Genomic DNA, 25,076 nt, shown 5'->3' on the forward strand with positions numbered 1-25,076 from the left:
GCCCAGTGCCATTTCTACCTCCAGTCAACCCAAGTCCTTCTCCCTGCCTGCAGTCTCTGGCAGCCAGCCCTCATTTCCATCCAGTGAGTTCCAGAGCTCCCAGTTGCTCCAGAGAGGGGAGTCCAGTCATAGAGGACTTGTCCTAGGACAAATTCTACAAGGGGCTCTCTGTGCAGTCAAGACCCAGGGGTATGGCCAAGCAGAGGCTGTGTCTGAATTCATTTCTGGAAAGAGAATAGGGATGTAGCCAGAGGCAGCAGTGAAAAACCTCAGGGACAGAAAGAAATGCTTCAAAACTTCAAATTTCTGCACCAAATTACATTTAGGAAAAGATAGCTAGAAGGGAAAGACTGTATTTTTGAGAAGGAACTTTGGCAATTAGGGCCACTAAATTATACATATTTTAAAATTTCACAAATAATAATGCTCATGTACATGCTATTACGAAGCATATATGCAATGTGTGGCAATCAAAGACAGTGGCGGATCTGTCATTTCACCATTGAATCCCTGGGGCTGGGGAGATGGCTCATGTGGCAAAGTGCCTGTGGATCAAGCATGGAAGTCTGAATTTGGATCCCTGGGACCCATTACTAGCTTGCTGCAGTGTGGGTCTGTAATCCCAAAGCTGAGAAGGCTGAAATTCTTGAGTTTACTGGGCAGCCAGGATAGCTGAATGGATGAGTTCCAGATTCAGCGAGAGACCCTGTCTCAAAAAATTAGAGTGGAAAGCAACCAAGGGAAGCGCCTGACCTCAGCCTCTGATCTCCACATGCACATGTACAGATATGTCCATGCATCCACATGTACACAAACACACACCCTCAAACATGTAGTCACACACAGACAGTTGTTGTTATTGGTAATATCCAAAATCCTCCTACAGGCTGTCTTGAAATACTGAATCAATTATTGTCAACCATAGTTTTCCTACCATGTTCTAGAAAGTTTTCCTTGGTTCCCACTGCACCACTCTCCCCACTGCACCACTCCCTCTCCATAACCTTTCTCCTCCTGCCTTTCTTAGCCTCTAGTAACAACAACAACTATCTTTCTCCTATGACAGTGACTTTTAGGGGGATTTTCCTTACCATACACTGAGGAGCCACAAAACCGTTCAGGGAGCCACTTTCATCTTGTCCCACCTTTCTTTACAGGATGGAAACAATAACAGCCGATTCACAGAAAGGTGCAAAGCCCAAAAGCAAAGTATGTGCACATGCCTGACACACTCCCAAATCCTGTACAAGTGACAGTTCTGCTGTGGGAGTGGGTGCCAATAACTTCTTGTCCTCGTGTTTTGTTTTGTTTTGTTTTGTTTTTTAAGTACATTAAATTTGAGAATGCTCAACATCTCCATCTGGGCTCAACTGAGACCCTCACAACATGTTGAAACACACAAAGATCTGTGGAAATTAATTTTTGAAATATCACCTTACTTTCTGCATGAAATAACCTTTCCATATCTGCAGTCAGTTTTCCAGGAGATGGGCTAGAAGGGTGGTCATGCTGATCTGAACCAAAACAACATTGTAGTTGCTAAGTACCATGAAGACACAGAGACAGACATCATCTCCTCTTTCCTTTGTGCCCAATGCCAGTCAGCACCTGCCCTTTGTGGGGCAGGGAGCAGAGGCACCCGTGGGCACACGCCCAGCTCTGATTTGAGTGCTGTGTGCCTTCTATTCAAAAAAGACAGAGTCAAGGTGGCATTGATGTCTCCTATTTCTTTTTCCATTTAATATTAAAAAAATAAAGATAGCTATTAGGGAAGGAGAGAGGCAGTGAGGTGGGAAGAGGGTGAAAGGGAGGGGGTAGTTTGTTAGCTTTGTATTGCTAATGTACTGTGTTTTGTGGCAGGCTGGGTTGTTCAGCCAGACTACCTCAAAAGGGGAAGGCAGCCGCTTAAGTGGAGAGCTTGACTGGGGACAAAAGATGCACCTGCAAAGCACAGGCTTAATCGTCTCTAGAGGCCAGGGCCGAGGCTGGGAGATAAATGCCCAGCACCACCTGAATGGGGCAGTCTGAGCGTTCGCCTGGATGCTACAGTCAATTCATTTCAGAAGAGGCTTGCTACCCAGTAGGAGCTGGAGGCTCCTGCAAACAGCCTGAATGAGGCAGCAGCGAGACAAATGCACTCTGGACACAAAAGGGCCCGCGGAGGAGGGGCTCGCCTGGCAGGTAGAGCAGAGGGTCTGGGGCTGTGCTGGACTTCTCAGCAGGAAGGAATGGGTTTGCAACACACTTCAATGTCTCTAAACCATTTTTTTCAGCCCAAACCTGTCTTTTAACCCAGTATGAACAAATAGCCCATTGGTTTTTATCTAGCCCAAAGTCTCATTGGTTTATTTTGACGGCACCAGCATGCTACACTAAATCTTAATTCAGTGGTTCACAAGCTTGTCTTTCCTTCCCCCTCCTTCATGTTCTTCCCACCTTCCCTTCCTTTCTTCCTCTCCTCTCTTCCACTCCCCTCCGTTCTCTTTCCCCCTTGCTCCCCTTCTCTTTCCCCTCTTCACTGGTACTTTCCCTTCTTTCTTTCCCAGCCTGTAAGCGGTAGCTCCAGCATCAGCCATGTCAGAAAGCAGAGAGCTCTACACTCAGTGACTGACCCTCCCTAGAGCTCTGCAACTGACACCAGGCTGAGGACCTGGATGTGATGAAGCCAAGTGGCCAGACCTCAGTGTCATGACAATAAATATTCTCTGCTACAGACATGTGTAATGTCATGGAACAATCATCAGGCTATAGAATGAGTGGGCAGAGCTTCAGTTCTTGTGACAAAGTAAGTATCTGATTTGGGGAATCAGTAGCCAAAACAAGACTAGGTTGGGTAATAGAGAGGAAAGGAAAAACAAAACCAGCTAAAAGCAGAATCATGATATTCTATAATCCTTCCACTAAAGATCCTGGTCCTTATCAAATCAAACTGTATGCCTGAAGGTGTGACCTTGAGTGAGACATGTGAGGATGTTTGGGTCTATGTTCCCTTCATACTCCGTGAGAATTTGGAAACAAATGTTCTCCTTCCAGAGACTAGCCTACAACAGTGCCAGACCCTTTTGTCTCTGTCCAATTTTGTAACAGGCATAGGTCAAGAAAAACTGGGGTGGGAGAGTGTCCGGGAAGAGACGTCTGTCATACTGCCATCATCACACCAGCCCTACTCAAAAGCTTTCATCTGTGGACTCCTCCTGTTGCCATCAGAAGATTTGTTTTCACTCTCCTTGGTTTCTAATAATTATTTGCTTTCACTTTCTCCATTAATTAACCAGATATCATGAATGATTCATTCATTTAAATCTTAAAATCAGACAGTATGTGGTCCAGTTCTACAATATTAATGTCATAAATAAATGAGCGAGCTCCATCTCTCTCTCTCTCTCTCTCTCTCTCTCTCTCTCTCTCTCTCTCTCTCTGTGTGTGTGTGTGTGTGTGTGTGTGTGTGGTACTGGATCAAACCCAAGGCCTCACATATCTGGGCAAGCATTCTACTGACTATCTGGAACTTCAGCCCCTGCTGATGAAGGTTCTGAGACATGCTACTTTGATGTTCACTAAAACCATTTTTTGAGACCGTTTTCTTTCTTTCTGGACAAAACCAAATGAAATCAAATGAATGGTTTGATTAAACAAAGTCAAACTAGACCAGACCAACCTATACTAGACCAAATCTTCAAACCACCACTTTAAATATGAATTGACAATGCCAAAAATTTTTCTGAAGATCCAAAATGAAACTTTACAAGGCAGACACACATTCCGTTATCTTCACCAGGAGAGCCCCCAAGAGTCAGCTTGGAAAGCTAGAAGAGTCCATTGTTCTGGAAAGGCAGCACCCTTCTCTCTCAGGGGCAATGTCTTTAAATTATATTATTGGGATATTTCTATGAACTATTTCAAAGCTTCTCTTGTAATTTTGAAGCTAGTGGCAGGAGTAAAGAACACATGTTTCTTAGACTTTTTTTTTTCATTTTATGTAATAGAAAAATTATAGTTTGCTGAGCAAGAAATTGGTGTCCATATCTATTTCCCACCTGTCTAAACAGTATGGAACTGTGCTGTGTCTGGTAGTGGAGGGAATCTGGGCGCGTGAGGGAGCAGACTTACCTTCCTTGACACTCAGCCGTGAGGACTGGTCTGTGTGGGAGGTTGTATTGTAGGCCAGCAGTGAACCTTAAATAAAAGCAAAAACTAAATGTCATGCTTCAGTTTAGATTTAGAAGGTTCCCCCAAAAGTCTGTGTGTAATAACCAGGCTTCCCAGCATGTTGATATTAAGTAGAGGAGACTTTAGACATGGGGCCAAGTAGGAGGCCTGCCGATCCTTGAGTGGGCTGCTTCGTGAGTGGATTGTGGGACCCCCACCTCTGGGATGGTGATGCTGTAACAGGAACTTCCCCAGTATGTAGGAAAGCAGAACTCAACACTCACAGAGTCCCACACTGATTCCTCTGGCATCTCAGAATGCTGACGTATGGTGTTGTATGAAGCTTTGGTGCAAACATCTCCGTATCAGGCTCCGTATCAGGAAGCCATTTGGAATGGAAGATTGGTTTCTTGTTGTCATTGCATGTAAAACACATGCTCCCTCCTTTCCTAAAACTAGATTTGTCCCTTTGTTTAAAGTGAACCCAAGAGTTTTATTTTGTAAAATGGAGGCATTTTTGGGATTCTTCTCATGATTCTCCCGGGGACGTTTGGAAAAGCCATCAAAACCATGGCTGGGATCTGCTTTTACAAAGGACAACATGAGCTTAACACATGTGTTTGAGGCTAAGAAAGCCATTCTAAACAACTCTTGTCCTTGGGGCATGTGGCCAAGGGGACTGACTGGAGGCCAGGCATGGAATGGCTTGCTGGCTTGTCAGTCAAGTAGGGTCTCAGAAGCAAGATGTAGTGTGAGTCTTCTCCCCACCCCCGTGAGTGTTCTGGCTGAGTATTCAGAGGAAATATGGGTACCATCAGGGCAACCAAGGACTCCTCCTGGAACATAAGACTCCTGGCTTAGGTACCTATCCTTTCTAGCTCTGAAGTAGCTCCCAGATGAAAAGCAGGAGATCGATGGATGCCATTTAGGGACTGCTATAAGCTGAAGTGCAGATATTTGGGCAGCATTTTCTAAGTGATACACCCACCCAAGACTATCAGTGACACAGTGACAAAGTAGGCTATCCTACTTCATAATAGCAAGTTGATCTGAGTATAGGTCCATCAGCCTAATTCCTCTGGGTCACATGGCCCCTCATCTATACTGAGTGAAGAGTAACCCTTACTGAACATGGATGACAGTTGTGAGGCTCCAACAGCAGACCTTCACTTTTTTGAAGTGTTCAGTCAGAGCTAACAGTTCTCATGACTGCTTTTAGTTACAAAGGATGGAAACCCTTTACACAAGAGCTTGCGGGAACTGGCACTGCTGTCTGGAATCCCAGTTAGGAATGGGTTCTACCGCAACAAGAAATAATCCTCCATGACTGGACAGAGCCTCAGAGATGGAAGCAAATGTTCCAAGAGAATACCCAAACCTCTCAGGGGCAACACCAAGAATGTCTGTGCCTCTGTCCCAGGCATTCTCTCCCTCAGGCAGAACCTCGCTGCTACAGCAAATAAAGAAAAATGATGGGCTCTGAGCAGCAAGGAGTCATTAGTACAACGCTAGGCCAGAGTCAGGGCTCAGATAAACCACGTTTATTAAATTTCTCCATGGTCAGAGTTCCTTTCTGAGCACATATGAAGCCACAGGAAACTCCCAGAATGCCAAGAGAAAGGGTCGCCTGACCTCCACAAAGCCTGCATGAAATACATATTTCATGGTAACCTAGGGGAGAGATTTTGCCCCAAGACTGTCTTGGTTCAAGTTTCACTGCCGGAGAGGAAACCTCCATGGGGGAGGGGCTGGCCTCTCCCCAGAGATACAAGTTTTCTTTTCACTGGTTTTTATTTTGCCAGGTCTTCAGGCTACCAGGGGTGCCTCCTGCATACCACCCCGCCCCCTTTAAGGCAATTTGTCCAGTTGCAGGAAAGTCCTTTCTGGAGTCTGGCCTCCCACTTGGTGGCTTTGGGAGTTTCACCAAGCATTCCTAGTGAGTTTCCCTACACAGCCTCAGTCAATGGCTAGATATAGGGCAGCCTTGCTGAACTACATTTGCACTGCCAGGCACACGTGTGTGTGTGTGTGTGTGTGTGTGTGTGTGTGTGTGTGTGTGTGTGTGTGTTCACATGTGAGTGAATTCCTACACATATAGGTATAGGTACCCTTCCTCAGGATATGTCCATCTTGGTGTTTTGATACAGAGTCTCTCACTGGGACCTGGGGCCAGCTGATTAGGCCAGGCTGGCTGGCTAGCAAGGGGGGAGGGTGGATAGCCACTTGCTTTCACTTCCCCAGAACTGGGAACAAAGGTATGCTGCAATAACTGGCTATTTTATATGAATTCTGGGGATCAAAAGCAGGTCTTCATGCTAGCATGGCAAGCATTTTCTCAACTAAGCTATCTCCACATTCTCTCATACACTGTTGATGAGTTCATGTGGGAACCATGCATATTCTCCTTCCATAGCTGAGAACAGAGAAGTCAAGTCTGAGGCTTAGGACCACAGAGCCAGGGGTACTGACCGGCTACTCTATAAGACCTGTCCTCAGTTCAGAAGCTGAAGCAGCCTTTAGATTAAATCAACACAGCGAAGATGGGCAAGAAAGGATGAGTGTTTATTCTAACACACCAGAGGCTAAGACAAGAGGATCACTGAAAGGGCTAATAGCTGAGATTCAGAGAGAAACACTGTCTCAGAAAGATGTAAAGAAAGGAAAGAAGGAAGGAAGGAAGCTAGTATAGATGAGGGAAGGAGGGAAGGGATGGGGGGAGGTAGAAAGGAAAACAAAGGGTGCTGGAAGGCAGATGTAGGTTCCTTGGGCTAGTTGTACACTGCAATTTTCATAATTCCCTGTATGTTATGCCTTCATCTAAACTGCTGTCCACTCAGTTATTATGTCTGTGTGACAGGATACATACATACATACATACATACATACATACATACATACATACACACATACATATATATTTGAGACACATTTGCCCTACATTGCATGAAGCTGTGGCTGCTGGGAGTGAAGTGGCCTTCCAAGGTAAGAGCTTAAGGAAAAGATTAATTTTGGTTTTTCCTTTTCTTTCCTCTTTTTCTTTCTTTCCCCTTTCTCCTATTCCTCTTCCTCCTCTTCTCCCTCTGCCTCTTTTCTTTATTGAGACAGGGCCTCATGTATCCCAGGCTTGCTTAGCATTCACTATATAGCCCAGAATAGTCTTACATTTCTGGTCCTTCTGCTTCCACCTCCCAAGTGCTAGAGATAACAGGCATTGGGCACCACACCCAGTTTACAGGGTGCAAAGGATCAAACCCAGAGTGTCCTGCATGCTAGGCAAGCACTCTACCAATGAAGCTACATCTCTAGCCTAGCAAGGTCATTTTTTCTTTGGGGTCCATCCTAAACTGGACTTCTGGGATCTGAAAGGTGGTAGGAATGGGCAGATGGGAAGGGGCTTCGCAGGATGAGGCCCAAGCTTCCTTCAGCTCTGTGGTCTCCCTAACTTGCTTTTCATCTGGGACACCTGGAGCAATGGAGGCAAGGGAACCTGTGTCAGAGCCTTTGTCTCTGCCTCTTTTCCTGTTACCACAGAACCCACTATGCTTCCCTTCCTGTTACCATAGAACCCACTAACATCTAAGTCCCCAACACCAGGCAACCAGTAGATTCCTAGATCCTTTTCTCTTTGCTTCAGTGCATCCCTGAGTGCACACTGGGAGGGCAGAGGAGAGGAGTTGGGCACTATACATGAATAAATGGCCAGCTACTAGTGAGTCTGAAGCCACTGGCCCTTTATCTTATAGGAATCCTGCCCTCCTTTCCCAGGGCCAGACCCCGCCAGAAGGCTTAACACTTCCTCAACTTAATGACTGGGCCATCACCTTTGCTCCACCGTCTGCAGGTGGGAATACCATAGAATGCAGAGTGTGTTTTCCATTAAGTTTAAATTAAAAACGGGAATCAAGATTGATACCTTTTCTGGGGTGTCCCTGTCACTTGACATATTTCATCCCGTGGAGCTGCCACTGTTTTAAAAATGCCGTTTCTTAGTATGTTTCCCAGGTCAGACCCAGATGGACATGCTACCTAGTTCCTTTGAAAATGAAAAGGAGCAACAAAACCCCTTTTCTTCTGCTTCTGGCTGTTCAGTCCAGGAGCTTTTGGGCTCCTAGACATCTCTAAAGTCCCTCAAGTGGCCCTGTGGCTGAACTGTCAGCTGGGGACAGACAGCCCTGCTTCTCCAAGGTCAGCCTCATTGATCTTGGCATGGGAAAAGACAGCTCTCACTTGCCACATTCTGGGCTGTAAACAGTGCCTCTGTCTGTCCAGTGGGTGTGTCTAGAAGATTCTGGAGGAGCTGTCAATCACACACAGAGTTTGGAGAAGAGAGGAGGTCAGGGTGAGTGAGAGGGTAGGTTTGGTTTAATTGGCATCAATCCAGGAGGCTTCAGAGGAGTTTTGGAAAGCCTGTATCTGTTGGTATAATACAAATAGAAAGTTTTGTGGAGAGGTTGGTTTGGCCCTCAAGGTGGAGGCTGGAGAGGAGGTTATCCCGGGAGATGAGAAGGGAGACAAACCCGGTGCAGGTTCATTTACGTCCACATCCTAATTCATTCATATTCAAGAACCTTGCACCAAAGTTGGCAGATTCTTTGCAGCAGTGACCTTAGCTCAAGCTGAAAGCTTCAATGACTCAAGTCTCAGAGGTCAGGACAGGTCCCGAAGCTGGCCAGCTTTAGTTTCTTTGGCCATGAAATAGGGATAACAGAGTTGTGTCCATGGTGCCCACAAGGGGGTGTCCTGTCTATATGTAGTGAATGACACTTGGGCTGGTGCTTGCCTGAGCCTTGTTCCCTCAGACATTTTAGCCTGACTCCAATAACTGTGGGTATCCTAGTCAGTCCCAGACCCTCCATCTTCCTCCTGATGTCACACAGGTGCTCCATCCGGAACAGCTGAAATGCTCAGATGTGAAGAGCTGGTAACTTTAGGCAAGGTTTAGCCCCTCTACAGCCTACATCCTGTAGGTGTAGAGGGGCTCGGGATACATTTATTTGTTTCTTATCATGGGAAACTCCTCTTTAATTTATAATTAAGCCTTGAAAACTTAAAGTATGACTTGCTTCCTAGACAACAAAAGTCAACTGTCTCTTGGGAAAGTAAATTTGATGCCAGAATGTCTGACCCTATGGAAGTGTCTTTACCCATTGAGCCATCTCATTGGCCTAGCTTCCAACAATTCATGCTTTGGCTCCTCCCAGGTACTCCTGTGCTGACATCCCTCTACTCTGTGTCCTCCATCTGTGTTGAGGGTCTCAGCTCTTTTTCCACTAATTCTTGCAAAAAGGGGAAGTGTTTAGGCCCCCAACTGTTTCCCAGCACTATGATGCTGAAAACTAGCAAACATTCCCCTTAATCAACCTTGTGCCAAACCCTGGCCTCTCTCTTAAACATGAAACAGTACTTGCAAGTCAGTCTAGGAAAACCATAAAGGTTTGAAAGCATGTTGTACAGCAGGAAGAAGTTCTCAGCCACCATAGAGGTGACAGTGTCTGATAAATGGCTTTCTATAGGGTCTACACAGACAACTAGTATTGATCACCAGTAGGTTCTAGATGCTGGAACCCCAAGGAAGAAAGTATATTTAAAAAAGAAAAGAAAAACAAATCAGAAAAATTTCCATATGGATCATTTTAAATCTAGATGCCTCAGAAGATTATTACAATCTCTGCTACATTTCAGAAAATTTAAATTTAAGACAACTACTATAATTTCTGTTTCGGCCCACAGACACAGCGTTCCACTCACCTTTGTGTCATAAGTACATCTCATGTTTCACCACAATAGCCATCTTACTACCAGAAAAGCTCTCCTTGCTCTCCTACTATTGCTGGCACCATCCTCTAGATCCAGGAAATTTGTCCTGTGCTTTCAAAGACTTTCCACATGCATACTGGTTCTACCTCTTCTCAACCCTGGAAACTCTTTCACTGCAATCCCCTCTCTGGAAACGTTGTATGGCATCATCCATAATGTTTACATTCGTTCTTAGGAGAAGGGAACCCACAGTTTTTCTTGCTATATTCTATCCTCCAAACACCAAACTCTGATCCCTGCTTCCTCTCTAGCTGCTTACCCCTTCACCCCTTCTTATCTGCCCTTGTAGGCGGCCACCCAAGGGTGATGATGAGCACTGACAGATTCATTGTATTCCTCAGGCCTTCCGAGCAGCAGATATCTGTCTCACGTTAATGTGGCTCAGCTTTTTTGGCGACAGAAAGAAGAAGTAAGGAGTTGGGCTGTTTATGGCTGGGTCAGAAATCCAGGCCTGGAGGTCACATGCTCTGAATGGGCTTGCCTCTTAGGAAGTCCAAATGTTTTTTAACATGTTCCTCACAGGCATCCACCATGAAAACTAATATTATTGGGTCCTTGGTGTGGAGCTCACTGAAGCCTCTGTCATGTCTTCTTCCTTGATGATCTCTCTACCTCCTTCACAGTGGAAGCTGGAGGAGCCTAAAAGTCAGGCTGTGCTCTGTGCTACTGGTCTCTGCTTCCCATGTGTACTTTCTATGTCTTCTGTCTCCCCTGCCCACCCCATGTGGATCATGGCAGAACTCTGCTCAAAGAGACTTTTGTTTTGTTTTCCCTTTTATCAAGCATTTAAGGGTTGAGAAATACAGATCATTGTTAAATGTTAATCATCCAAAAGTCAGAGAAGGCGAGGTGGAAAACAGCCCCCCTTTAAAATTGTTATTTCTTGGACTGACCTCATATTGCAGCAACTCAGACATGAGGTCATGGCTATGGAGCTAGCATACCCTCTCCCAGCACTACCAGCTGCCTTTGAGAGGTGGCTGGATGGCCCAGAGGCACTGGTGGAAACTTCCAAATATATTTATTTTTATTTTCAATTTTCCAGCCAGTGTGTGTTGTTCCTGCTCTCCACAGGACTCTCTTACATTGAGACCATGGATTGCAATGACAGCAATTAAACATGCAATGGTACAGGGTAAAGCATCCCAGAACCCATGAGCACATGTAAAGCAGCCCCACAGTATTGTCTGGGGTCTCAGCATTCACAGGGGCCTTAAAACCATCAAAGCTTCCCAAAACTTAACTCTTGCAAACCCTGGCAAGAAGGACCATTCATAGAGGACAGTGCATCTTGGTCGGCCTAGTCTCTTTTTTGATGTGGCTATCTATAGGAATGCCTTCATGCAGAATGAGCCCACATCTGCCTTCCTGTGGCTTCAGCTCATCTTTGCAGACCACTAGGCATACCTTCGGCACTTAGAGATAGCATGGGGATAGACCCTGGCATGGATTTCTGATGGAGAGTTAAGGCTGAAGTCACTAGCAGGTCCAAAGGAATTCTGTTGTATCTCTATTGAAATCTACATGGAAATGGTAGGTGCTTGGCACTAGGGGAGCCTCCTGTTAGATAACTCTTCTTTATTAAGCTTTCCCTCCCCAAAGTTCTCTCTGCTGTCCAAGCTGTTCTTGGAAAGCTTCCAGTTTCTCCTAACAAAGCCATGCCACCAGCTACTCTCCTTGTTTTGTGACAGTGGGAAAAGCAGCCCTTAGGGTAGAGGTATGGTGTCAGAATGACTCCAGGATAAGAGGAATAATATGTCAGTTCCCACTATCTTAGATCCCATATCTATGTTCAGAATCTCCAGTCAGAACTCTTTAATGTTTCTTAGAAAATTTCCAATTAGAGCCTCTATCACTTCCACTGTTAGGTAGTGGAAGGTTCTGGAAGAGAGATCTTCCTAGAGCCTACCTAGTCTATGTTATCATCTTCCCCAGGTCCAAACTCCCTGTGATTTTCCTTCCTTCCTTCCTTCCTCCCTCCCTCCCTCCCTCCCTCCCTCCCTCCTTCCCTCCTTCCCTCCTTCCCTCCTTCCCTCCTTTCCTTCCTTCCTTCCTTCCTTCCTTCCTTCCTTCCTTCCTTCCCCTTCCCCTCCTCCCTCCCTCCCTCCTCCCTCCCTCCCTCCCTCCCTCCCTCCTTCCTTCCTCCCTCCCTCCCTCCCTTTCCTTTCCTTTTCTTTTTTGCTTCTATTGACACTCCTGGATTGGGTCTTTCCTTTGCAGGGGGTTTGTAGGAACTCATGTGACCTTGTCAAGGTTTCAGTAGTAAGGGTGTTGCTCCTTGTCTTATGTCCCTGGTGACTAGTTATAAAAGTATCCACCTCCTTCCCCTCAGCTGGCTCTTGGGGACCTGGCAGGAACTCCCCCCCCCAGCTATGGGAGCTCATGGTAAACTTACTTTCCCTGAGGTAACTGAGGTGTGATAACAGCACTTCGGTGTTGTAGAGGGAGGTGCCTCTGAGGAAGTCATCCTTGTTCATTTTACACAGTTCCTTGCCATCCATGTTTTGGAAGAAGGAGGCGTCGATCTCCATCAAACCATATTCCTTTATGGCCCACTCTAGCCACTGTCGCACGTGTTCCTGTGTCCACAGTGTGGGATCTGCAGAGGAGAGAAGAAAATTATCAGCCTGCATGCCTGGCTCCAGCTGCCCAGGCTACCTTTACCCTTCCTTCTCCATCTCTTCCTGTTGCCTCTCTCCTGGGTCCTCTCTCTCCTCCTGGACCTCTTCTTCTCTCCTCTCCTCTTTATCTCTCTCTGCTAGCTCCCCTCTCTTCTTCTACCTCCCTTTTCCTCATCTGTTTTTCCTTTTCTTTCTCCCTATTCACTGTATCTTTATTCCCCCTTTGTCTTTCCCTCTTATACCTCTCTCTTTTCTGGCTTCCCTTCCAGATGGTCCCCCTCAGAACACCCCATCTGGCTCCATGGCATCTGGCAATGCCTGAACCACTTAGCACTGGGAAAGTTTCTCAGCGGCCTCAACATACCCTGACAGGATGCTATTTAAAGTTTTTGGAGGGCAATTGAAACCTTGGCCTAAGAAATAATGGCATCGAAATGAAAATAAACAATCCCACAGGCACAGTGACCAATGTCTCTGGAAACGGGGGGGGGGGTCATCTGTATCTTAAGAATATTAATGAGTACAAGGAAGCACACTGATCCCTCAGATGCTTAGAGAAGAGAAATCCATACACTCGTGCTTTTCCCACAATTCCATCTGGGCAGCTGGAAAACCCAATAATGTTACTGTTTGACATAAACCTAATCTGGGCTTCCTCTTTTCAGGGCATAGCTGTGTTAAGATTTCAACCAGACCATCCCTAAACATTTTGAGGATATTTAAATACTTAAAAATGCTAGATGGTGCTATAGACAGAAACCTCTTTAACTGCAAGTGAGAAAGAAGAACACAGGAACAAGGCCTCTGTTCTCACTTGCCTTTTTCCTTCCCTGTCTTTCTCATGGTTTCCTGTCGCACCTTCTCAGGCTGAGGTGGGAGATGATGTTGCAAGTGACAGGGTCCCACAGGCACGATGGTACATACCAATATGCCTAGCACTTGGGAAGCTGAGACAGGAGGATTGTGCATTTGAGGCACTCTCTGCTACAGAGTGGGTCTCTCCCTCTCTCTTATACACACACACACACACACACACACACACACACACACACACACACACACACACACACACACAGAGAGAGAGAGAGAGAGAGAGAGAGAGAGAGAGAGAGAGAGAGAGAGAGAAAGAGAAAGAGAGAGAAGACAGATCCATCAACATGAAAATGTAGGCATCAAAGCAATAAGTAAGAAATGAGTGTGTGCTGAGCCTTGGGTAGAAGGGTCTGGGGTGAATTTGGAGAGTGCTGGGAAGCTTCCTAGAGAAGAGATGGTATTTTATTGCAGGGCATCTGGTCGCTCCAGCTTCTGCTTTTCTGCTTGGTCTGTTTCATTTAGCATGCTTATTTAGCAAGAAAACTTGTGCTCCTTTTCAACCAACTCAACATTCCTCTCGTTCTAGAGCCACAAAAACTCTAGACACAAGAGGACTAGGGTCTAAATTGTCAGCAAATGGCAGTGGGGAGGGAAGCCAGGTGTTGGGATCTCTAGGGGTTATAAAAGAAACCCTTGAGAGGTTGAGAGGTAGCACAGAAAAAAGTTCAGGGGTCACATGTCACAGCTCCTGCATGTCATATCAAGAATCCAGGATGTACCTACCTAGTGACAGCACAACTCTGAGATCCTACCACCAGCCCGTTCTTTGTCTGTCCCATTTTCTCTATCAAGGAAATCTGCAAAATGGGTTTGTTATACCCATTTTAAAGACAGATAGGGATTCATGGAAGTTTTGCCTTAGGAACTACTGCTGGGGTTCCTTGTAGAAGCCTTCAAAAAATATCACATAGTTGGAGAAGCAGGTTCCCCTGAGATGTCCTCAGTCTTGTTTTGTCAGGATCCTGCCTTAACTCATTTGGAACTGCAAAGCCTTGAGCCAGAACTGAGATTTTGTCTGACCCTCAGACCCCTTGAGCTTGTATGTATTTGTGTTCTTCAGATAAACTTCTGGTTTTGTTTTTATCCCCTTACTTTTCAAATCAAGCAAGGGCTGTGGGTAAATGGAAATCTCAGAACACTAAAGAAAGATATCCCAGAGCAAGTTGGATTATGTAGCATATTATTTCATCTGTAGCTTCTCCCAATTCCTTACTTGTAGAATCCAAGACTGAACGTTCAATTTTATGCTCTATATTTTATTTATTTTATTATTTCCTCTCTTTGCTTTGGGCTCTATCACAATGTTAATTCTCTCCCTCTCCAGCACCATGAATTATAAATCTTCCACTCTGGATCATGCTAAACTCTTCCAAATGTATTTCCTGGACGACTTAGCCCTTGTTCCTTCCCATCTCAATGTGGAAATGGTGATTAACTAGAGCCCCCATTTATACTTGTCTTAAAATCCCATCATAAATTCAATCGGTTGTTCCACTAATGTTTTATTGCCTTGATTTGTGGACTTGCCCAAAGGAGAGTTTCCCTTGAGTCCAGGATGCTGACCTGGAGGAAGCCAAACTGTGTAAGGGTAATGCTTCCAGATCTAGCCAGTGAAAGAGCAACCGAGCAGATCTGGGCTCATGAATTCATTATGCCAAATGCTTTGAAACAGCTTGATAAGAATTTATGCCATTTTCTTTTTTAGTGGTTAAGTCAGTCCACTGAAGACCGACATTTTGCCAATCCACTTGAAAACGTTTCAACAGCATTTAAAGAGTAGAGAGTCAGCCAAACAGTCAGGTCCCTCTTCCTTCTTCCCATATGCCCTTCCTTATGACAACCAAAACAAGATGGTGGCAAAAACCTGGTTCTGAGGTAATCTCCAGGTCCCTAATTGTTCATGCCCTCAAGAATTCCTTCTTGTGCTGTGAGGTTGGAGCAGGCCTTGTGGTGTGGAGAATGTTCCCACCATGTTGGTTTCAATATGATTTTACTGTCTGAAAGTAGGGAGAAGACCACTTGGGCTAACCAGCACCAGATTGTTTACTGAGGGTGGTGACAAATCAATTCAATGATATGATAATGAAGTAGAGAAAGCTATTTGCATTAAACCTGGTACCGGTGAAACCCTGCTAAATGAATCTCTTCTGGACAAGCATAGGTGACACACATCTCCAGTTAGTCCCAGAACTCAGGAGGCAGGGGCAGGAGGATTGCTGCAAGGTCTTACCTGCCTGGCTTACCCAGTGAACTAGGACAGCATGTGCTACACAGCAAACTCCTATCTCAGACAACCCAAATAAGCAAACAGACAAATCAAACAGGTGAAGCTCACCTTGCAATCATCCCCCATGCTGGGAGAAGATGCAGCAAGGCAGCATTTAGTCCTATGAACTACAGAACAATACCCATGAGCTCTTCCTCTGCCTCTATTCCTGTATCTTCTATACCACTGTCATGTGGAATTTAGCCCAGAACTCAGAAATGTGGCTGTCACTCTAGGAGGGTAGTCACAACTTCCCATGGAAACAAACACACAGGACAGGAGAAGGCTGTGCCCATCACAAAATTGTCCTTCAGACCAATAGATAAATCCCTCCAAACTCCCTCTGAGACATCTAATCCTTCTTAAGACACATCTGCGTCTACACGCTTACAAATCGAGGGAGCCAGCCTCTCTGGTGAAGTTATTTTGGTAAGATTCGTTTTAGCCCCTGCCCTGTAATTCACTTTGTTCAAGCTCTGGACATTTTGCCCCTTTCCCCTGACACCCACTCTAAAGTGGCAGCTTTTGAATTCCCTCCACATCCAGGCAGCAGAGTATACTAGGGTTGGTTCTGGTAGCATTCATCCAATAGGCTGCAGGGTTTAACAATAAACCCCCCACCCCGCATAACCAACAGCACCAATACCTAGGAAAAAAAAAAAAAAGAGGCTATTTCTACATAATGACATAACTTGTGGCACACACGTGGGGGCGTTCCGTTTGTTAAATATAGTTATTTCTATTTTAAAACCAAAAGAGCTGGCTGTAATTTTGGGAAGGTGGAACCTAGCAGAGGCCAGGAAGTACATGCCTGAGGGAAGGGTGGAAGGAAAGAATGGTGGGTATGAGGCAACCTTGCCTTTGCCCTCTGGGTAGGTTTAATCCTGGGGTACCAGGCCACTCATGGAAAATCTGCCTTCTGCTATGTTTGAGAGTGGGGCTTCTGGAATCTGCTTGCCAGGGTTCTGCTGACATTTGAGATTCTGCCTTGGATGGTAGCTAGGGAATCGGGGGGGGGGGGTGGGGGGGGGGAGTGGGGGGGGGGGGGGGATGTGCAAATTTCTCTGGTTTGCATTTCCATGAAGACTAGGCACCTAAGTAGGGTTTCCATGTTCAAAGGAACAGGCCTATTCTTTCACTACAGCTCCCAAATAATGGAAATGTGGGCACAGGCCAGGTAGTTGGTTGCCAAGGTACCTGCGGGCACAATGACTCTCCGTTCGTTGGTGGTCATGTTGGGAGGAGGGGGGCCATTCTTCTCATCCATGTAGCTATTATAGTTCATGGGGTTGGTTTCACCTCCGCCTACCAGCTTGTTGCATTTGCTGACGCTGCAGTCCACTGGAGACTCCCTGGAATGAGACGAGACAAAGAACAAAAAATCATCACTGTGGGAACATCTCAATCCAGCTTCAGCAGGGTTGGCCAGTCACTTAGACACCCATGGGATAATGATGACAATGATGATGAAATCTTACTGCCATCCTCTGTGTAGAACACAGTCTGATTCCGTCATAAGCCCAGTTTGTCTGAAGTGTCCAGTTTCAACCAGATTGCCAGTGACCAACACTTCCCATTTTCACCGTTTTCTGAGACAGTCCTTCTCCACAGTCCTATAGCACTTTACATCTCCCTTGGTTACAGGTCTGGTCACTGTATGAGAAGGTCAGTGTGGCCTGTGGCCTGTCATTGCTGTTTCTTGACATAGTGTCATCACCTGCTGGTCCAGCTATTTCTAATGCACATATACCATTTTAATACATTTTTCATCTGCTGTTTGCTTTATGTGGATTTCTCAGTAACCCTATCAGATCTGTGGATCATGGGTTACTACATCCCCTTTATGGCTACCAAAATGGAAAGGTGTGGTGACAGGCCGAATCACATAGCTAGTAAAGGTGGATGCGTTAGGTACCCAGCGTTAAGCTTCTCAATTAAGTCTACATACAGAAGAGCTGGGCCATGTAAGGAAGAGGAATAGAACCCAGGACTGCCATCTGAAGTGCAATGACTCTTGTAGTGTTTCATGGCCATGAGCAGCCGGTTCCCAGAAGAAGCAATATGGACACCCACGACAGGGAGAGCACATCACCCATCTTGCACTAAAACAACACAGCCCAGTTAGCATCTGATATTTGCAGCATCTGGCACTGAGCAATGGGCTGGAGAGCTAGATGGACAAGCCTCCTGTGGTCAGCTCATGCAGCTGAGTACACACAGAACACTCTATGGATCCCCAGTGACCTTCAGCATAACATCATGGCACTCTCAGCATGCCAGGAGAGGTGCCATCCCAACTTGCCCAGCTCTCCGTCCTTCCAAGAAGCAGAACCATAGCAGACTCCTAGAAGGTAAGTGAGGGCTGTGGTATGGTAATGCCAGGTGGCAAACATCAACCTGGCATCCTGGGAGATGGCCAGTTCTCTTGAGAGTGCCAAACCCAGCCTTCAAATCAAGGAGACCCGACAAGGTCTAGATTACAGTGTGCCAGCTCGGCTTGCTAACCCTTCCCTAGTCCCCTGACCTGGCTACTGTCTACAGTCACTCTGCTCTGTGTCTTCCACAGTGGGCAGGAATAGAGTGAGAGCCCTTACAGAGTTCTGGGGAGCCACCCATCCCCACTGCCAGGAGAGCAGTCACCAGGAGGAGGGGGAACAATCCAGGACTCCTGAGAGTCAGGCAGAGTGGGGAGGCCTGAGCACATTCAATAAAGAAAATTAAATGAATTTGTTTCTTAATCTGAAAGGAAAAAAATATTGCAGATCACTTATCATGGCTGGGAGATAAATGCTCCACTGAGATATTAGAAGGCAGACGGTAATTTTTTCCTGATGTCTTACTGAGGAAAACATGGGCTGAAAATGAAAATAAGATGTATAACTTACACATGTTAGAATTTAAGGTTTTACTATTTGCCTACTGTTTTTCCAGGCAGAGAACCAAGAACCAGCCGTCAGAGTCCCAGATTGTTGAAGGTTTAATGTCCCCATGGCAGTCGGAGGGGAGGCGGTAGCACGTCGGAGCTTTTCACCAGTGCTTGGCCCTCTGGCTTCTGCTGTTGAAGGACTTGGCTTGAGATGAAGCAGCCCCAGTCAGACCCGGCTGCCTGTGTCTAAGCTGAGCTGGCCTGAGCACTCTGCCCCACCCCCCAGGAAAACTATGTGCATGCATGCATACACATTCACACATATATTTCACCATACACAGCACACATATACATAGTGAAGACATTCAGACTCTAAGTTTACTACATATGTACACACATGCAAACAATTCACTACACCCTACGCACTTTACCATACATACCACTTACACACTGCTAACACATATGTGTATATCCATATGCTCTACCACATATACACATGTTCATACCTATGTCAACACGCATGCTACTTACACAGTACACACACACACACATATACACATAACCATAGTCCACACACACAATACACATGTATACACATGTACTTCCATACGCACATCCATACAGTCATACATACTCTATCATATTAATCACATATATACACTCTACCACCTATATGTATATAGGCATACACACAATCATAGGCTATCACACACACATAGTTAGCTAAATGCATACCGTCCATCACAGATATGCATGTATGTGCTAACACACACACATACATCCACACGTAGGAACTCACACCACCACAGTCTTGTTGTCTTCCCCAGATTCTTGTCAGATGTGAAACCATCCAAATACCAGAGAAGCTTGGAGAATTAACTTGGCCTGAAACCAAGATAGTGGGGTTTTCACTGGCTGCCAGGGTCTTCGGTGGTGGGTGGGGTGGGCAGCACACACACGCTTCCCGTGCACGATGCCCAAAGCCAGACAGCCAGGTTCAGTGGTAGCGGAAGAGGGGCCTATTCCAAGGCCTCCCTTTATCAATTTTATGAATACTGGGGAGAAGAATTTCAAAATGTTTTTTTTCATAAGAGTAGGGCCTTGGAATTTCTGCATTTAAAATTGGCTTCTTGCCAGGCAGAGGTTAGAACCTCAACAGTGCCCAAATTAGTGGTCCTTATGGTTTAGAGCTGTGCACGGTGGGCATGGGTGGCAAGGTTGTCCCCATTCTGCAGAGTAAAATAAAAAAAAATAAAAGATAAGACACAAAACAAAGCTTGCCTAATAGTGATCAATGATGAGGGTGCCAGAGGCAGGGGGCAGGAAGCAGGTGCAGAAGAGCAGAGGTCCCCTGGGTTCCACTGCTGGCAATGTCTAACTGACCAGTAAGTGGCACTCCATTCACTAGCTCCCAGAAATCCTAGCTGTCACTCCTCCTACTCCGGCCTTCTTCCAGCTGTACCTTAGAGGCTTGTTACCTGTCTGGCTGCCCCTCCCTGGGCTTCTTTGGAATAAGGGCCCTTTCTTGTTCCCAGACAGTTGCCATCAAGGCCTGAAAAGGGACTTCCTTAGAAAAAAAGCCTGACGCCCACCCAAGACCTTTGTTTGCCCTTGTAGAGCTGTCTGGCCATGCTACTCTAGTTCGGGGTGAGAAGGAAACCATACCTCGCTGGCTTGTGCACTTGCCTGCCAGATTCGCCTTCATCCTCTTTGCTTCAGCCAGACAGCACAGCCATGGGCTTGGTGACCACTGCCGTCCAGGTGAAGCCTAGCATAAAAGGCTGCTCTTTAATGAGGCAGCTGGCGCCTATGAAGTGGGCTCGAGGAAAACAAGAGAGAGGGGAGGCGGGGAGCTCTGGAGGGGGAAGAGGTTTGGCCATTCACTTTGCTCATACGGCTGCTGCTAATTTGTATTGAGATTTGCACTTACAGCAAGCAAGGGGTTGGGGCCCACAGGCAGCTGACTGTACTGGGGCAGGTGACAAGAAGGCTTGAGGCTGCCACAATAGAGCAGGGAGGAAGTGATGGCTTGGGAGTGTAACTCTGAGCATCTCTACCTCAGGGCTGGGGAAGGCCACAGACAGCAGGCCACAGCAATACGACATAACCATCTAAGGCAGAAGCTTCTATTTCTGTGTGTTTATTGAAGACTGCTTTAAAAAGAACCATTGCCAGTGGTTCCCAAAAGTGCCTTCAGACTCTTAAGCAATGTGAAACAAGGTATGAAGTCCTAAGAGGAGGCAAAGGGGTCCCAGATTTCTGGTTTCCCTCAGAGCACCTAGACACATGGTGTGTCATCAGATCACAGATCTGCTGACACTCAAGGGCCACCCACTACCCACAAAGCCTGCAGGGTTCCCTGAGCCACACGTTTGCATTAGAGTCTATTCTATCCGTGTTTCTTTCATGTAGCATTCACATTGCACACCTGAGGGATCTGAGATTCCTTTAGGGTTTCTGTGAGGTCTATACATGGAGGCAATTCATTGCTTCTGGTAGGGAAGTGTAATCACAAGAAAAAAAAACAATGACACACAAAACCCCACCGCCTTGGCTTTCAACACAAGGGTATGTGCCCTGTCCCCCACACCCCACATGTAAGGTTTAGAATTTAGAAACGTAGGAAGGTGCCAGAGAGGCACAAGCGACAGAGTGAAGGAGGCTCATCTTTTTGAGTGTGAAACAGGATTCTCTGGGTGTTCAATGCCTCCTGATGATGCTGGCCAGTGCAGGATGTTTCAGAGCAAGTGATGCTGAGTTCAGATCCTGAATGCCAGGTACCTAAAACTAGTTCTTACATTTTCTCCCTTGCGAACTGATAGTGTTTCCTTCATGCCCTGTTTTCTCCAATCCCCACGGTAGAGACAGGATGCAGTTGAGAGTTATTTGCAGACCACAGCTTGGATCAAGTTTCTGAAGTTTATATCTAGCACAGAACCTATGGGCTGTGCTTTTTGGAGGGCAACCCAGAGAACCAGATTCAACCACAACAGGAAGATGGGAAGGGAGACAGAGTAAACCTCCCACAACTCAGACAACCCAGACGATCTCTGATGCCTCAGATCTCAGGCCCTCTTCATGACCCTTTGACCCTGGTCCAGACGGCCGACTGCTAGGATAAAAGGCAAGAGGGTATTGCAGTTTCAGAGACATGGAGTACCTCCTTCCTGTCCAGGACACAAACATCTATGGAGCTCCCAATAAGCATGAAGAAGTAACCCAGAAACCCACACTTCTCAAAGAACATGATAGGGATTCCCTGTGAATCCCTGGGCAGTCTGAAGCATTCTGCCCCAGCATGGTCCAATCCAAGAAGATTGTGAGTCACATATTTGAGCCTTGTGGATCATTTTCACCTTCCTGGTAGCTGAGTTTTAAAATAAAATAAAAAAGCAAAAGGATGGGGTGATGGCTCAGCAGTTAAGAGCACTTCTTGCAGAGGATCACATGCTGACTCACAACCTGTATAACTCCAATTCTGGGCGGGGGTGATCTGATGCCCTCTTTTGACCACCACAGGCACCTATGTGTTACACTTACACAAATGCAAGCAAAACACTCATGCACATAAATAGACAAATGAATCTAAGAAGGTAAAATGAATGGGAATAATAGAATGAATGTACTGTTAGATTAATACAGCCACAAGATGATTGTTTCAGCAGAAACAATCTCAGCAAACGTTTCAGTCACAGTCTAGCCACAGTGCCAGTGCTCAGCAACACAGAGCTAGTTAGGGGCTACTGCATTAGAGCTTTGGGTGACACGGGCCTATTCCATAAGCCGAGAACTCCCAAAGTTGTCTGCCCCGCTTTGTTTTCTTATTTGAAACTTAGGAGCATTTATATATCCTCTACATTGAAAAACTTACTTTCTGTGCCCTTGCATACGTACACATACATGTATGGATGCATATATGCTGTGGCATGGGTATGGAAAGCAGAGGACAACTTGAAGGAGTTGGTTCTCTCATTCTAGCGTGTGTGTTCTGGGGGTAGAACTCAGGTCTTCAGGCATGGTGGCAGGTGCTTTTAACCACTAAACTATCTCACTGGACCTTCCATACAGTTTGTGTTATGATAAATGGGCTTCCTGAAAATTATCAAATCATATTCAAGTCATGGTACCCACCAAAAATAGAAGGTATGACTATTGCTGAATGTGCCACATGTTTTGGTCATAGGACCCAGAGAAATAGAGCTAGAGTTGAAGTGGGAATTTTCTCCCTACCAGCTGGCATTTGTGGGGCTAGAAGGCTCTATGTAGGCTCTTGGAGGAGAACATGTATCGGTGGGCTCATTCTGCTGTAAGTCATGCTTGCTATACAATACTGACCTGTCAGGCACTATATACTCACTGAGACAATAGTGGCCAGACTGTATGGTGGGTAACCAGCCACTCTATGATTGGAAGCCTACTGCATGACAGGAGATACACATCTGGTACCATAAACCTGGTCAAAATCCTGTGGCTGGTAGGATCGTGGATCTAATAAGAACACAAGGCTGTGTTTCCCTAAATGGACATGTTGTCTAATTTAAATATTTATGTTTGTATCCATGGACTGGTGTTGCTCTCAGTCTAGAACAGAAAAGCTTTTTCCAGGGTGACTGTTAGTGAGAGACTCCTATCTCATCAAATGCTGAGAAGTGACTGCTGCGCTCTCAGCTTTAAGTGGGACATCTTCATCACACACACCCCAAGCCTACAGAACACTGAGAAGAGGGCATGGAGAGCCAAGGGATGGGGAGGGGTGCCATAAAATGCTGACACACAGATACAGCATGACTCTTAACATCACAAACACACAGAAGCGATGGATATTGGTGAAAGAGTGCACCTTCAACATTCCTCACTGATAGAGGATGTCCCATGAGACACTGTCCCTTCTGGAGGATATATTAACTGCCAGTTGCTGCAGAAGGGAGTGTTGTTTCCTTCCTGGGGGACCACTTGGCAAGAAGGAATTCAGGGGGAAAGCAATAATAAACATATACTTCATATATGTATGAAACTATGTTTTAAAAATATGCAACTAACCAAGTACTGTTAGTGGTGTTCTCAGAAAAGAACAGAAAGTGCAGTGCTCAGGACAGGTAATTTAAATGGACTGGCAACTATGGATTCATTTTATTGCTTTCTGTCTGTCTGTCTGTCTGTCTGTCTGTCTGTCTGTCTGTCTCTCTCTCTCTCTCTCTCTCTCTCTCTCTCTCTCTCTCTCTCTCTCTGTGTGTGTGTGTGTGTGTGTATTTGTATATGCATGTGTTTCTGTGCCACTGTGCATGCCTCTGGAGACCAAAGGACAACTTTGGGTGCCGTTCCTCAGAAGCCATTGATCTTTTTATGATAGAGGATCTGCAGCTTTCCCAGTAGGCCAGGCTGTCTGTCCAGTGAACCTTGGAGATCCACTCCCATATACCTCAGCAGCTGGGATTACAGGTGCAATCCACCATGCCTGGGGTTTTTACTTGCCCTTTCTTTTGCATAGTTAAGTAATAACAAGTTAAGGCTCTGTATGGTTTCATCTTACACAAAAGCATCTTTCTGGAAGTCCTTGTTCCTGGCTTTTTACTGTCCTTCAAGTGAGTGTTTTGAGGATACTGATTAGGTACAGGCCATGGTTGTGCCTACCTGTCTGCCTCTAGAGTTTACTAGAGCTTTGCTTCTGCAGAGTGGGTGAGATTGTTTCAGCTGTTCTGAACCTACTCAGTCACCTGCTGAGCCAGAACAAGTGAACCAGCTGATGGTACTTTGTGCAATTAGGTAAATATTCACCCAGTTTACAGAGATACTTACACAGGCTTCCTCTAGATAGTGTCTGTGTAACCAAAGATAGGTATGAGCTGGAAAGTAGGTTCAGGAAGTCTATTTTCTTGCAGGATTTTCTTAGCTTTGGAACACTCTCCTGCAGGCCCCAGGAGTCCCCAGGAAGCAAGGAAGGGGATAGTGAACTGAAAGATGCAGACTTGTTAGCACTCACTCATGCTTCAAATCCACAGGGCCAACTCAGCAGAGCTCTTGCTCTGTCCTGACCTGGGCATTGGTAACAGGTGGGAGTCTTCCGTAAAGACATCTATTTCTCAAGTGCTCTAAAATCTGAAATGTTTGGGTACCCACATGAGGCCATATGTAGAAAATTTCATACCTGATCTCACTGGAGAGGTGACAGTCCAAATGTAAATGTACTAAACTATAGCTTTACTATTGGACAGTGAGCTCATGTGCATACAAAATAGTGAATAACATGCTTACATATTGGTCCCATCCCCAAGCTATCACACTTTGTATAAAAGCATTGCAAAATCTGAAAGAATCTGAAACCTGAAACACATGCAAATGTTTCAGGGAGGGGAGACTCAACTTACAGCTACGTGACCTTGAAGGAACAACTTGACCTTGGCCTGCTTCACTGTGCCCCGCTTAGCACTTTTCCTTAAAAACTACGGAGCTGGGCTCAGTGAGCAGAAGCCCCGCCCACATGCTA

The 25,076-nt window shown here is 45.9% G+C and overlaps 1 protein-coding gene across 1 annotated transcript in view; it reads right to left on the reverse strand.

The window, feature by feature from the left end:
• Fli1 (Fli-1 proto-oncogene, ETS transcription factor) overlaps positions 1 to 25,076 on the reverse strand; it is a 53,080-nt gene that overhangs the window by 24,996 nt on the left and 3,008 nt on the right. The window contains exons 2-4 of the mRNA XM_035444372.1: positions 16,924 to 17,078; positions 12,362 to 12,565; positions 4,111 to 4,176 (exon numbers count right to left, since the gene is read on the reverse strand). Coding sequence (XP_035300263.1) covers positions 4,111 to 4,176; positions 12,362 to 12,565; positions 16,924 to 17,078 — 425 coding nt within the window. The remainder of the gene's footprint in view (positions 1 to 4,110; positions 4,177 to 12,361; positions 12,566 to 16,923; positions 17,079 to 25,076) is intronic.

The sequence above is a fragment of the Cricetulus griseus genome, chromosome 4, assembly GCF_003668045.3.
Source record: "Cricetulus griseus strain 17A/GY chromosome 4, alternate assembly CriGri-PICRH-1.0, whole genome shotgun sequence".
NCBI classification, from domain to species: domain Eukaryota; kingdom Metazoa; phylum Chordata; class Mammalia; order Rodentia; family Cricetidae; genus Cricetulus; species Cricetulus griseus.